General features: G+C 44.1%; 1 protein-coding gene across 1 annotated transcript; it reads left to right on the top strand.

Moving 5' to 3' along the window:
* Positions 1-7530: 7530 nt before the first annotated feature.
* LOC146867338 (transcription factor HES-5-like) lies at positions 7531-15369 on the top strand. Its single transcript, XM_085604253.1, has 3 exons — positions 7531-7644; positions 7924-8104; positions 11290-15369. Exons 1-3 carry the CDS (start codon positions 7582-7584, stop codon positions 11508-11510), a joined length of 465 nt encoding a protein of 154 aa, XP_085460379.1. The 5' UTR covers positions 7531-7581; the 3' UTR covers positions 11511-15369.
* The last annotated feature ends 722 nt before the right edge of the window (positions 15370-16091 follow it).

The raw sequence follows: 16091 nt of genomic DNA on the forward strand, positions 1-16091 counted from the left end.
CCATCTGAGCCCCCCCCCTTTAGTCCAGAGAAAGATGCTTGGAACCTGCCTACCCGTGCAATGCCAGTAGGGCCAAAGAGTCAAGCACTGCTCAGCATTGAGGCACATGCAGAGTGGCATCCAACATTTACAATCAGTAGGTAAGTAGCCAGGCCAAAAGGGACATCCACTGCTTAGAGAGTGATGTCTCTTTGAAGAGGTGTAATTTGGTATTTACCTATGAAAAGGAAGAGTTTGGATTTAATTATCAGCCTTATGGTAAATTGTATAGAGTCAAACATGGTCAGGCATTGTGATTTATCCATAGTAGTCAAAGCAGGTGCAGTGGAGCAGATGTAAAATTTAGCATGTGTCGAGATTGTGCAAGTGTATGGAGGCGTTTTCGAGGAGAGTCTATTAGTGCCATTCCATTCCAGGTATTTTGTAGCAGTTTCAAGACCTCTTTAAAGCTTCTCATTGCTCAAGTGCCATTTCTAATATTTCTTTCCATACACTTTGTTGCTTTATTTTGCTCATGAAAAATGTCACTCATAGTCGTTGAATGTCACTCATAATTACACTGAGATTATGAAAATGTCACACATACGCAATCTGAAACCTTGGCAGATATGAAGGCTATTCATCTTGGCCACTGGCTACACCGGTGCGGGGCATGTACGGGGCATGCCAACTGGGCTGTGGACCACTTGCTTCAGGGTAAGAGTTAGTTGGGGCCTCACACACCCTGTTAGGGTGGCCTAGTCGTGAAGGGCACTACGTTATTGCCCTTACATTTCTAGTGCTTTGCAGCAGCAAAATTAAGAGTTTCTAATTGCTCAGATGGGTGTTATTTCTGCTATTTGTGTTTTCCTCGCATCATTCCCTGATTTTGCTTGTGAAAAAGTGTTACTCATATTTGTGGAAATGTCACTCATAATTACACTGAAAATATGAAAATGTCACACACAGCAATCTGAAACCTTGGCAGCTATGGTGACCTGTGAACAATGCCATTGTCAGTCATGCCCATTGCGCAGCGCAATAAAAGTGCGCGTGACTTGTGAGGTATCCCATCCCAGGACCCTGCCTGAGACTACTGTACTGTCTGAGGGACCATCACCGTGCAGCCTCCGGGCATAATTTAATTATTACTAGTACTAGCCCCTGCCTGGCTAGCCTTGCGCTGTCTTCTGCTACCCGCTCGTGCCTGCCTCAGAAGCTGCAGGCCAGGCCTCGGTGAGTGAGTCTGTCTGAAGCAGGAGTGGTCCGAGCCTCAGGCTGAGACGTGTATTGCTATCATTTATACTCATTAATGTATAGAAAAATTGGATTTTTTAAGAGATATCGCGGTACTGCCTACCTATCATGTTCATATACTACTCAAGGCCGGCCTGCTCAAGAACGGGTTAGTATTTGCTATGTTCTAGAAAAGGGCAGCATTTATAGGGCTCAAGTATAGGGCAGTATTCACATTGTTTTAGAATATGCCTCTAAAGCTAACTCGTCCTATGAGTAGTATTTTATTTTATAGCGTCACAAGAAGGTCTTGGCTTCTTCGGTGTGCTACGCGGCAGCGTTCATGTGATGAGCAGGCTGCCTGTGGTCACCGCCTCATGAGTACATGCTTCGCTGTGGCGGGGGCACGGGGCCGGTGCTGAGAAACTTCACAGAGGAGTCGTACGGGCGGCCGTGTAATACTGGGGGTCCAGCTGGCACAAGGCAGTTAATGTGATTTCACACGCGGGCTGGCACACAAACCAAGCAAAGGGACACCCAGTGAAGCTCTCGCATTTTCACACTCGAGCCTCTAGTCTAGGGCCTCTTTTTCACGGCAATGCGCCTCTCAGCTGGAATTAATTGGGCAGAGGCCAGGGCAATAGAGTAGGTATCCTCACTGGGTGTTTGCAATGCCAATCCGCGCCTTCCCTGTTTTCCAGTGCAGACACACGCGTGAACAGAGTGCCATGACAGCATTGACGAGACTCCCAGGCCTGGCACTGTGCTGATGCCCCCGCCGGGTCACAGCAGCTGACCCAGTGGTGGTGAGTGCAAAGATGCTGCACCAGTGATCCTCTGCACCAGCGCGGGGTCGTGCATCGGCGAACCCTGTCCCACCTTGCAAGCGCGTTGAAGCCTACTCTGGTAGTTAAATGAGGTTTGTGACTTCTAGGCGCTCTCACGCAGTCCCTGTGGCGAAGTCGCTCGTCCTTGAAAATTAAATTGGTGTGATTATATAACCCTGGGCGGCCAACTACGCTATGCTCGCGTAGTTTGTGCTACTTCGCGCTATGCGAATTGCACATAGCACAGTGCAAAAATGCGTAGCGTAGTTGGCGTTTTTCGCTCGCTCGCGGTCCTAAACGTCAAGCTGGCGACCGCAAGCGAGCAAAAAGACATCCCGGCGAGACTTTTTCCTTGTTCGCGATCGGCAACATCAAGTTGGAGATCGCGAGCGTGGAAAATAAACCTCCCGGCGAGATTCTCAACGCGGGGAGCGCTCTCGATGAGAAACTACCAGTCCGCGATAAGAAAGCTGCCGCTCGAGTAAAAATCTAAATCTATTTGAGCGGCAGAAAACAGCTCGCACTGTGCGAGATGCTGTTTTCAATGATTGCACAGTGCGGAGAAGCATCCGGCACTGTGCAATCATTCCGAACAGCGCACTACGCAGTTCGCGTATCTCATGTAGTGCGAAGTGCACTTCGTGTAGCTACGCATAGTGCTACTATGCAAACTACACCCAGGGTTAGTGATTATCGACTCTTACAAAACAAGCCGTTCGTTTCAAACCTGCCCTAGGCTAGATCTCGACTGTCACCCGTGTTGGACATGCAAAGCAAAGTCATCATGCCAAACTGTAAGGTGGCCCGCCCAGGTATAGAATCCTTTGTTGTACTTTCCTGGGGAAGAGAAACTCTCCAGAATCGAAGGGGGGTGCGCAGACTGTCCTACGCTTCACACTAACAGTTCGAGTTCTTTGCAGTGTGTGGGAATAAAAGTAGATCCTAATAATATACAGTAGGCCCAGGGCATAACACAGGCCCCCGCTTTGCGGGGGAGGAGTGGGCACGCTCCAGGGAACCCCTCAATCAGTGGAGCCAGGCCTCTTCATTAATTAAATGATGCGCACAGATGTCTCCGCGGTCTTCAGGGTGGGGGCTACAGATTAACATGAAGGTGGGTAAAAATACTTTAAGTAATGCATAAAAATGCCTGTATGTATAACTCACACACTGGTATGTCACCAGATAACTATTACGCCCTTGCTGCAACTTAGCACAACTTTGCTTCTTGCAATATGTTTTCCAGCCTATATTTAACTAGCAAATAAAAGTGATTTGTACATTTTAGTTAATCTTATAAACTAGGGGTCCAGTTAGAATTTCACTATGGCTGTCATTCTGAAAATGTTATACTATTTCAAACCCTAAAAGCCCTTTGTGCTAGCATTCCTGCCCCGCCCTACATCCCCTCTGACTAACAATCTACTCCTGTGTTTCTGGGCCTCTTCTCTCAGCCCTGCATACTAGGTGCTCATGAATAATACTGTTAGGCCATATCATAAGAGAGGGGTGTAGGTGGTAGGCTGACATGGAGCAAGGAAATAGAGAAAGAGAAATGAGGGGAAACACCTTGATAAAGGGACAAATAGAAAAAGTGATTATGAGCGAAAGAAAAATTAAGGCTGTGAAATAGCAGATGGGTATATAAAGGAAAGACCGAAAGAAAGACTGGAAGGAAATAAACATGAAACAAAATAAGGGAGAAAAGGCAGGATGGAAGGGTGAAAGGAATGATGAAAGAATTAATGAATAGAGTAGTGGAAGAGTTGATAGAGGGAATGTTGAAAGGATGGATGGAAGAGTGAAAAATCAATAGGTGAAAGGGTGAATGAATTGAAGGGTGAAGAATAGATAGATTGGGAAGAGTGAAGGCTGAATATTTTAAATAATGTGTGGAAGGAAATAAACATGAAACAAAATAAGGGAGAAAAGGCAGGATGGAAGGGTGAAAGGAATGATGAAAGAATTAATGAATAGAGTAGTGGAAGAGTTGATAGAGGGAATGTTGAAAGGATGGATGGAAGAGTGAAAAATCAATAGGTGAAAGGGTGAATGAATTGAAGGGTGAAGAATAGATAGATTGGGAAGAGTGAAGGCTGAATATTTTAAATAATGTGTGGATTGATCCATGGATATAATGATTGATGGATGCATGAAAGAAAGGCTATGAATATGTACATATGAAAGGACTACAGTCCTCCGATCGCATCCACCTGTCATGGTTGGTGCACAGCAGTGGGAGCATATCCCACTATGAGAATGCAAACAGCCCTGCGTCGTGGTCACACACAGAGGAAAGCTCGCACTCCGAGATATAGTTGCTGTAGTAGTTTATTCCAATGTTTATTCAAAAGACTGAAGTCTTTCTACCGGAATGATCTTTGTGGTGTTATTTCTGATATTTGTATGTGTTGATCATCTTCATTCCTTAATTTTGCTCGCAAGAAAGTGTCACTCATAGTCATTGAAATGTCACTCATAATTACACTGAAATTATGAAAATGTCACACATGGCAATCTGAAACCTTGGCAGCTATGCCACCAGCAGCCCCCGTTTTCCAGCCTCCAGGGGCCCCATCAGTGTTGTAGCACATACAGACAGCACTACACTCTCTCGCTGGCGTTGGTTGCACCAGTGAGTTGCCTCATAACAGTCCTACTTCATAAATTAAATGGTGCGTGCCGCATGCTGGTGGTGCAGGTGACCTGAGCTTTGAGGCCCAGAAACAAGGGTTATTGAAGGCAACTGCCTCAGAGACCATTTGCGTACTTACATACCTTTGTAAACTGGTTACACAGGCTTCGTTTTTTTCTGGTTCCAGTACCCCCTGGGCCCCCACTCTGCCTATTCCTTGCATTTGAAATGTACATTTACTGCTGTAGTGTGAGAATGCATTTCATGAAAAGGAATATAAAGTAGGGTTGCCAAACAAAAAATGCCAGCCATGTGTTTAAAGAGCCTGGAAAGACCTCGTCTTGGCACTAAATAGGGTTATAAATAAAAAAGTATGTATTCATTTGTAATGTGACTTTTCTATCTTTGTTCCCTTTAATTATTAGTCATGGATCTCATAATTCAGGCAGCCCTAGAACACAATTAAAGAGCATTCTATTTATATTTGCTGTTCGAAGTATGCACAGATAAGTGCTGATTATACGGCTTTAGGTGACTGCTTATTTTTGTCGGTGGGGCAAAGTGGTAGGTGGTGGGCCGGGCCGCTGGAGGGGGGGCCCCCTCATTGTGCTTTGCAGGGGGGCCCCCTCAAGTTTCGTTACGCCACTGGGTGCAGCTCGGCTGTTGCCTCTGAGTACCCCAGGTTCTTGGAGAACCTGCAAGTCCTATATGTCGGCAAGACTAGAAGGGTCTAGCGGTCACAATGGTATATTGCTTTGGAAAATGTGTCATAGTAAGAAGAAGTTACAAATGAAAACATAGGCACACATTTCTGTTTTTTTAACTCAATTTCAATATTTTTTTATTTTAGCTGTTACTTTTTATAGGAAAACCATGTAGGATCCACACAAATGACCACTTGTTGAATTAACAATTTTGATTAGTTTTCAGAAATATATGGCTTTCCAGGATCCACCATGGGTTTCACGCTCATTTCCACCACAAACCGGAAGGAGGTGGATAGTAGAAAAATGGGCTATCACCCAGTAAAATGCTGAAACTGCGTTACAAAATGTGGTTTTCTAAATCATGTCTGCCTGTTACTGAAAGCTGAGAGGGTGGTGATTTTTACACCATAAACCTTTTGCTGATGCCATTTCCAGGAAAATAAACAAACTCTTTCCTCTGCAGCACTCCCCCACCCTCCAAGAAACAACATTTTGCCATATTTTGACAAATTTCTCAGTCCCCTCCATGGAAATCCCCAAAGCCTGAGTACCTTTAGAATCCCCAGGATGATGGAAAAATGGGGCAAATTTGGTGTGCATGCCTTATGTGGAAAAAAAAGTTATGGAGCCCTAAGAGTGAACTACCCCAAATAGCCAAACAAAGACTCAGCACTGGTGGTGTCCAGCAGCTAAGGGGTTAATAACATTTATGTAGAGCTCTATCCTGAGGGGAGTCTTGGCTCTACTCCCACCCACCCTCCGTGTGTGTTGCAGGTAACCACCTCTCTATCTCCCATCCTCTCGAGCTCTGTCAGCAGTCACCTGCAGCAAGAGGCAGGTGAGGTGCGGGGCAGAGGTTGATCCTCTCTCGGCTCCAAGCCCCCGCGCCCCCACCACCCGCCCCTCATATGTATTCTAGACCCTTGTCTGCTGGAGGGCTGTGATTCTGATTCTGGGGCCGGAGACTCTCGGAGGTTCCCACACTGTCGCCCATTCATCCCATTCAGAGGGTACAATAGAAGCGTGTCACACCAGAGGCCTCCGGCTCCAGGGAATCCGACCGTCCCCTGGGTTAATCTGCAGCCGCCATCTGGGGAGCAGCCTGTGGCAGCGGTGAGGCCTCAATGCGCCGGGCCTGTCAGGACCCAAGAACCTGACCAGGTTATTTCTACTGAGGGGCTGCCAGAGGGGCTATATCATGTCACACTGGGCTGTAAACAATCACGAAAACACCCAGGGGGCTCAATATATTAAAAATGGAAATTTAAAAAACACAATTCCATAGATACTTTGGCTAAGCGACACCAGGTGCGCAGGGCCTCTGAAGCCCAAATTAGAAATGAAGACTTTACACAAACAGGTGTTTATACTTTCGGGTCACACCTGGGCTTTGCAGCAAAAGGACCGTGGCACGTGGAGAGCGGAACCCAGGCTGGAGAGAAACAAAATATGTATTACCAACCATATTATGCTTTACCTACCTGCCTGAATCTTTGTGCTGCAGCCGGTACGAGCCTTTCAGCACTGGACAGCTCCACGCAGGTGGTGGCGCAGAGAGGGTGTTACACATCATTGGCCGAAGCACTGTTTATTTCCATCTCACTCTTAAATACGCCGCACATTGAACTTTCCCGCCAGGCTGGGGGCGACATGCAAGTTTTGAAAGCAGCATTTCCTGCGACTTCTAGTAATGAATGGTGGTAAATATGTTTAAAGACTGAAAAGCATTCCCTTTGATTGCTCTTCATGGCGCACATGGACAAAATGTAATACAAATAATATTTTCCTTAAAAAAAAAATGATGGACATTAATGAGTTCCCTCATGGGGCCGCTCATTCATGCTTTTTCAACACTGCGGCCACACCCGCCTGTCTTTAATGCTATTGACACTGTTCAGCTCCTGGCAGATGGCAGGTTTCATATCACTTTAATGGCCAGCTCTTTCCCACACTCTGATCCTTTGTGTCCGGGTCCCAGATGTCCCCCACCCCTCCCGCCCTGTAATGGGCCACACTTCTATTGTCCCTGCTGCTCTCTGATTGGCTGCTGAGTGTGGGAACCTCTCTCCAGCCCCAGAACCACACATTACCCTGCAGGCGGAGGGGGATAAATAGGGCAGGAGGGAGCGAGCTCTTCAGATACCGATCACTGAGGGTTCACTGCAGAGACCCCGCTCTTCACCCCACACCGGGCAAGATGGCGCCTTTCAGCGCCGAGAGGAAATATGAAGAGGAGCGCGAGGAGAGAGACATTAGAAAGGTAAGAACCAGGAAAATATTTTTTAAACTATACGTATTCATATTTTTTGCCTAGACATAATACGAGGTTTAAAGTGACTTAATAAACGTCATATAGTACATCAAAAGGAATGTGATTCGTCTTTTAACATTTCCTTAGTTCGACATTGACATTATTTATTTGAACTGCTGTATCATAAATGTATAAATATAAGCGCAGCTATTGCCTTTTCACAAGTGTTAAACACGTTCCCAAGTTTGTTCTAACACAATAAAAAAAAAACATATATTACCTCTGCAGGTGAGGAAGCCAGCGGTGGAGAAGCTGAGGAGAGATCGCATCAACAGCAGCATCGAGCAGCTGAGGATGTTACTGCAGAGAGAGTTTGAGGGACATGAACTTCCGCCCACAGCAGAGAAAGCGGATATCCTGGAAATGGCCGTGACGTACCTGGCCCAGCGCGTGCAGACACCAGCACCAGGTGAGAGCGCATGAAATAAGTTTGACTTTGGGGCGCGCCGGGGGAGGGGGGGGGCGTGGATGGGTTCCCAGGGGGGCGCAAAGGCCTCTGTAAGCACATGTAAATGAAGTCACGCGTGGAAGTGCAGCGATGTTTATTTGCTACATTTCCAGGCTGTCTTCATTTTCTCTGTGGGGCCAGAGGTCAGTGGGTGTGCTGCTGGGGGCTCCGCTGGGCAGAGTCACGCCTGAGTTTTGCACAGGTCTTTAAGACCATTTGCATACCTTTGGAAACTGGTTACTGAGGCTTAGTTTTTTTTCCTTTTTCCAGTAACCCCTGGGCCCTGACTCTGCCTATCCCTTACATTTGTATTGTAAATTTACTGCTGTAGCGTGAAAATGCATTTCATGAAAGGGAATATGAAAAAGGGTTGCCAATAGAAAAAATGCCAGCCATGTATGTTTAAAGAGCCTGCAAAGACCTTGCTTTGACACTAAATAGGGTCTTAAATAAAAAAGTATGTATTCATTTGTAATTTGACTTTCTGTCTGTTCCTTTTATTTTCAGTCATGAAACATGCAGGCAGCCCTAGAACACATTTAAAAGTGCTATATTTGCACAGATAAATCCTGAAATAGGGCTTTAAGTGACTGTTTATTTTTGTACCGTGTGCAACATCAAAATAATGAGCTGGCAACCCTAATCATAAGACTGGAAGTTTGCTGCAGGATCACCACATTATTTATTACCTTCACCCTCGATTCCCTGATTAATTCCATAATAGCAATAGTTGAATTTATATCTGAAACCCTACGCCCCGTCAATAACATGCTGATTAACTTCAAGTGTCTGGGAATTCACCCTGCATTCAGACAACTCACTCCTAATTCTCACCCTTCACTTTCACGCTCACCCTACATTCACAGCGCATAGTTATGGTTTTCCCGCATTTGCCACATAATCTGTCGTCTGCTGCATAATTTGCAGATTAAAAAATGCAGCAACACATGTTACCTCACAGTGGAAGGCCCTTTCAAAAAGGTTGACTGGTCACCTTTCTGTTGCTTCTTGCTATATGTGGGTGTTAATGTGGTACTTATGAGGGGCAATAAAGGCCAGGACAATGTTAACAAGTGTAAAAATAGTAAAATAGTGCAGTAATGCTATCACAAAATATGCAGCATAATTCGCCTTTGCTTGCTGCAAAATTTTGTCAATCATGCAGCATAATTTGGCCTTCTCCTGCCGCATAATTCTAAAGGCCCTGTTTCTAGTGCTATGAGGTCCCAGCCTGTGGCAGAAAGCCCTGTGAATATGTAAGTCATTATTTTAACACAGTATTTACATACTCTAAGCTAGGCCGCTGCAAAATGATGCAGTGATTGAGATAAAACAAGTTCTTACAAAACATACTTTTTAGTAATAAGTAATCAAACTGTATCTAATGCAGACATTTTTGTAAGTGTCTCCACTATTCCAGAGCCCAGCTGATAACTCCTTTACATAACATCTTAAAAAGAATAGATCTTTGCCACCATAAAGCTTTAAGCAGATCCACTGGAATTATTCAGCAGAAGAGTACAACATTTTGCGGCAGGTATGACTAAATTATGTGGTTAGCATTACTTCATTATTTTGTCATTTTAACTCACGGTAACGCTGTCAGGGGAAATATTTCACCTCATTAGTACAAGTGTAGCACCCAAATACAGCAGTAAGCAACTACAAGATTACCAGTCAATCTTTGCAAAGGGCCTTCCACTGCACCGGAACACTTTGTCACGCTTTAAGTAACTTTTGTTCCGTTTGAGCTAGAATCAAGATTTTTTTGTTGAAATCTGCAGATTATGTAGCAAATGCAGTACACTGATAATTATGTGCAAAACGCTGCTGCTGCAGAAACTCAGAATTCCATGGTTTCTTTTTTAACTTTCTGCACTACCACCCACACTTCGATTTCAGGCAGAGGCATCTCAAAGTCAGTATTAACCATTCAGGGGCAGTTTTTTTGTGGAAGCTGAGTCCATGGGGTGGCAGGTAGAAGGCCAGCAGGGTGCATTCAGATGCAAAGCCCTAATCCTCTCGATCCTTGGGGCCTCACAGTACTGGTCAAGGAGACAGAGGAAAGGAGCGATATTCATAATATTGTCAAAGAGAAGGCCTAGAATAGGGAGCACTGTATGCAGACTCATTTTTATGTTTACAAATGGCCAGAGACCGTTTCTTCAGAGAGATACCCCAAAGAAGGGGACAATATAAGTGGTTTTTTTTTTAAAAAGGGTCAATCATTTGTGAAGCTGGTACTGCTGCCAAGTGTGTAAGTGGCCACTGCTGGTTATCATAAAGGAGCAGATGCAGCAGGACTGGGGCCCAGGGATTTGAGGGGCCCACGGCATCACAATTATGACTGTCTACCTTTAAAAAAAAGGGGCATCAGAGCTTATTGTCCTTTCAAGCATTAGGACAGAGGTGATGATCCATCATGGAGGGGAAGAGGTAAAAAAGGCAAAGGAGATAGCCTGCTACTCAGGACTGCAGTTATCATTAGTGCAGCAGGTATAGTTGCATTGGGGTCAAAGAGTGTGAGGGGCTCACAACACCCCAGTTATGTGGAGCAGTTTGTTTGGGATATCTGGTTTTGTTTTATGCTTTTGCTGTTTTAGAAGTCTCATATTTGGTGCAATTCATAAGCAATAGAAAAAATATTCCTGAAATAATCTCATAAGCCCCGCTCCCTGCACGCAGCCATGTTCCTCCCGCTCCCCCAATCCTTGTCATAAAGTTTTGGAGGGAGGCCCGATCTCAAAACATTTTGCTTAGGGGGGGCTCAGAATAAAAAGGTTTGAAGAGCTCTGTTTTATGTGGTGAAGTGTTAAGTGTGGCTTCTGGCAGCTCCATGTGGGGAAAGTGGTGCGGGGCAAGTGAGGGTGATGGGTTTTCTATTAAATGAAGGGTTAAAACAGCAGGCTGCAGTAATTTGTGGGTGAGGGAGGATTGAAGAGTGGTTGGGTTCGATCATCACGGTTCAGAGACCTAACTGGAGATAGTCGCACACTGCTTTTTATACAAGGAGTGCCTCAATGAGGACACATATACAGCAGCACTTCAGTCAACCGATCATGTCACACGGGATGCCAAGATTGTTCTTTGTATTTACTTCCTGGTGTGTAAATGTCAAAATATTAACCCCTCGTCTCTCCCTGCAGCCCCGGCCTCCAGTGAAGGTTACTCCATGTGCCACCAGGACTCTCTGCACCTCCTCTCCCTCCACGGAGCGCCCACAGAGACCCGGGTGAAGCTGCTGCGGGCCCTCCATAGACCTGCGGGTGCGGAAGAGGCGGTGTGTCCTTCTCGACCTCCGTCCTGCCCCAGCAGCATCAAAGAGCCCGCCCAGGATAACCCCAGAGCCCCGTGGAGACCCTGGTAATGCGGGGGCTGCGGCCTGGACTTTTCTTCGGACTTCTTTAGAGGCCTCGGTCCTCTCTGAGGGGAGAACGATCATTCTCGTGTCTGGAACGCCCCCCCCCCTCGCTGTCCAGGGGGAGTTTACTGCGCTTCAAGGAGCGGAGTGACGAGAGACTATATCCTCATAGGATGGACAGTGAGTGAATGTCAGATCCTCACAGGCTGGAAAAAGTGAATATTAAATGCTCGCAGGAGACACAGTATTTGTTGTATCCTCATAGGATAGACAGTGTACAGATATTATATACACACAGGATGGACATTGAGTGAATATTATATCCTCATAGAATGGACAGTGAGTGAATATCATATCCTATTAGAATGGACAGTGTGAATATTACATCCTCATAGGCGGGACAGTGTTTGGTTGTTATATCCCTGTAGTCTGGAAATGACATGAATATTATATCGTCATGTTATGGCCAATGTTTGAATAGTATATTCTCGTAGAATGAAGAGTGTGGGAATCCTATAATCTCATAAAACAGACAATGTGTGATAATATCCACACAAGGTGGGCACTGTGGCTATTGCATCCTCATAGGATGGGTGGTGTGTACATTTTATATCCATGTAGGATGGAAATTGTTTTAATGTTAAATCAACAGTCACGATGGACAGTGTGAATATTATATCCTCTTCGGATGGACAGTGTGTGAATATTATATCCCTATAGGATGGGCAGTGCAGCTATTACATCCTTACAGGATGGAAAATGTGTAGATATATATCCGTGTAGGATGGACAGTGTTTTAATGTTACAACCATACTTAGAATGGACAATGTTTATATTATATCCTCCTATGATGGACAGTGTATGAATATTACAGACCCACAGGATGGGCAGTGTAGCTATTACATCCTCATAGGATGGACAGTGTGTAAATTTTACATCCGTGTAGGATGAACTGTGTTCAAATGTCAAATCCACACCCTCATTGAACAGTGTGGATATTATATCCGTTTAGGATGGACAATGTATAGATATTATATTCCCACAGGATGGACAGTGCAGTTATTCCATCCTTACAGGATGGACATTGTGAATATCATATCGGTATAGGATAAACGCTGGCTGAATACTATGGAGATTGCATAGTATATATTATATGAACATGACTTTGTTGAACAATGGCAGTACACGTATTCATTCATAATTAAGGGTGGGCGACAATTTCCATTCCGCTCGCGGAAATTGCGAAATGTCGAAATTTTTGCGTTCCGCGTGGAACGCGAAAATGTCGAAACTTCCGCAATTCGCGGGGGAACGGAAATATGCAGGGCAGGTTTCATTCTGGCACGATGGTCCTGTCATTTTAAACCTCAACAGGAAGCACAAACAGATTTAAATAAAGCAGGTGCCCGAGTTAAAGGTCAAATTCAGTAACGCATTAATCAGCACAAAAGATTCGTGAGCACGGTGGAGGCTAGGCAGGTGTGCTTTCTCCCCATATCTACCGTCAACAATTTGCTGTAATCCTTGACGGAGGACTGTGCATCCATGAGTTTCTCAAGCGCAATCCCCGTGTAGTTCCTTCCTGACACCAGGAGGTTCTGTCTCCTCATCTGCTGCGCTGGTCGGTCTCTGACCTATTATAAACAAGAGGCATGTGAACTGCATAGAAGCCCCGCCGTTTGGCCCCAGCCCACACACCAGTGGTGTGCAACGTCTTCCCGCCCTTTCCCCACTATGATGGACAGCTCACTCGAGGGGCCCCGGCGCCCATCGGCGCGGTGGCAAAAATTACAGACACACATGGTCGCTGGAGACAACTCTTCTGGCCCTTTACGCAGCTGTAGTATAGGAAAAGCACTATACATGCACCCACGAGGTAGCACTTACTGATTAGCCAGTAGAAAGTACTCCAGTTGAGTAGAGGTATTGCACAAAACGGTGGCATCTTCTTGGATAAATATGCAGGGCAGGATTCCTTCTGGCACGATGCTCCTGTCACAAAAATTAAACCTCAACAGGAAGTACTTACAGATATAAATAAAGCAGGTGCCAGAGTTGAAGGTCAAATTCAGTAACGCATTAATCAGCGCAAAATCTCTGCGATCAAGCGAAATTTCGCGTGTTCGCAGAGATTTTTTGCCGTTTTGCGATATTTTGCGAAAGGCACTTTCGCAAATTCCGCCCACCCTTATTCATAATATAAAACGCTGTTGAAGAAAATGGACTGAAGTCTCAATAGGATGTGCCTTCAATTTCAGAATGTATTTACTGTTTCTTTACAAGAAATTCATATGTCATTTAGTATTCTTGCCTACAATAGAACCTACTTTTGAGAACATTCTGCATATTTTAGAATATGATATTCTCATTCCTGAGTTCTAGCGAAGCTCGGGCATTTGTCAATTTTACTTCATTATATGAAGTTGATTGACTTACTAATATGTTAATATCCTGAAAGGATGCCGGCAACCTGCCGTCCGATCTGCATTTGGGGCCCCCTTGTTTCTTACCTCCAGCGCCAGAGCGCCTTGCCCTCCGCGGCCTCTCCCACACCCCCCGCCGGCACTTCGACCACGGCGGCCACCGGCGATGGCTCATGAGATGCAACCTCCCCATCCACACATTCTACTGACTCCTTGCGACCTCTTTCACCAGCGCTGGGCCTCTCCCGGGCGCTCCCCTCAACCCTTCCTGCTTCATCTCATGACACTTCTCTCTGTGTAATGTAATGGGCTGCTTATGTACGATTGTCCCTATAATGCATGTAACAGATGTGGTTCTCCTCTTTGACCGAGGACCTTCCGCCTGCATATATTGTAACGATGTGCAAGTTTTTCAATAAAGGTTTTTGAAAAATTAAAAAAATATATGTATCCTAAAAGGATGGAGATCGTGCACCTGTGATTCTGCAGCTGAATGTGTCTGTTAGAATAATAGGTGTGCTGTAATATGAGGGATTCCAATTAGGGCCGTGTGCACGCTCAGTGTGTGTTTACTTCTGTATTCCAAGTTCCAAGTTACATAATTATCACTTATTGGTTGAAGTTAGTGATAAATGGCTCCTAGCCTTCTCTTGTATCAAATTTGATATGTAGTACTTTCTACTGAAAATTAATCATACAAGTCTTCTGCCTTTTGTATAGATAAAGTGTTTCTTTCTGAAATATCTGAATTGTCTCTAAAAATTGAATGTGATGTGTTTTATACACTCTCCAAAAGGCTTATTAATTTCCTTTTAACTATCAGTGAGGATGTATCTGTATTTTCAATTGGAAATTCATGAGTTGAAAGCCCTGCCTTTTGTGAAGGTAAAGTGTGTTTCTGTTCTTTTGAAGATTTGTATATTATCTCTGAATAGTGTATGTGACAATGTTCCTACATATTGTCTATTCTCCAAAGAGTAACATTCATTGTTGGTGAATGAAAAGGAGAAACAGTTATCACTAGTGCCAAGTCTTCATTTTAGAAGTAATCTTGACACCATTTGTGTAAGTTACACAATGTAGTGTTTCTCTTTTATAAAGATGTTCAGTGTAGTGATCTCTCTACCGTAGATTTGTATCTCAGTGACTGAGAATGTTCCACTTCCGGGTCTTCTACAACATTTATAGGGCTGTGATTATCAGCGAAAGCTCATTCAGTTACAGAATGAAACCTAGGATTTAGCTTTAGTGATGAAAACATTCACTGTATCAGATCTAAGAATGTTCTGTGTCTATTATCTTTTCTCAGCTGTGAACTTTCTTTGACATTGCATATCTGTCACATTATTTTTCACCATTTTTGCTTTAGGAAGGAACTTTTTGCAATGTACTGATGTGTGAACTTGTTCAAATAAAAATGCAGAACTAAATAAAATGAAATTAAGCACCACTCTTAGTTCTTAATGTTTTCTTTTGGATGGCTGAATGCTGCTGTGAAGAAATATGTTTCCCTCGTGAACTCCATGGGGTGGGAACACTGTCAACCATTTCTCTCAACCACAATTTGAACTGAAAGAGTGCCATTGCAACTGGCACAACAACTGTCAAATGTTGTACCAATTGTGTTACCTCTCATCAAATTATTTAATTAAAAGATTCATCTTAAACGAAAATGATAACGTTATATATAAATATATATATATATATATATATATATATATATATATATATATATATATATATATATATATATATATATATATATATTCACTGAAAAAACCATAGGTTTCAGGGGCGTTATAGTTTGCTGGACTTTTCACTCGTACAAAACCATTGAAATTCCCCAGTTATAGTTAGTTCAGCTAACTATAACTCGCGCGCCGGCAATGCACTGCTGATGACGTCACGTATTACATCACTCATGACATGGTCAGTGACATCACTGATGACATCTCAAATGACATAACTCATGACATCACTGATGACATCATCCAGTGAATGTGTGTTTTTCTGAAAATCACATATGTTTTATATATGTATATCTCAAGGTCGATGGAAGAATAAATGGGTATATAAGTGTCTAAATGGATGATTTGTTTTTGAAAAATTGATTGTATAACTGACTGATTAAGTGTTTCTTAGTGAATACATGGCTTAGTGAGTA

This window comes from Triturus cristatus, chromosome 1_2, assembly GCF_964204655.1.
Source record: "Triturus cristatus chromosome 1_2, aTriCri1.1, whole genome shotgun sequence".
In the NCBI taxonomy this organism is placed as follows: Eukaryota; Metazoa; Chordata; class Amphibia; order Caudata; family Salamandridae; genus Triturus; species Triturus cristatus.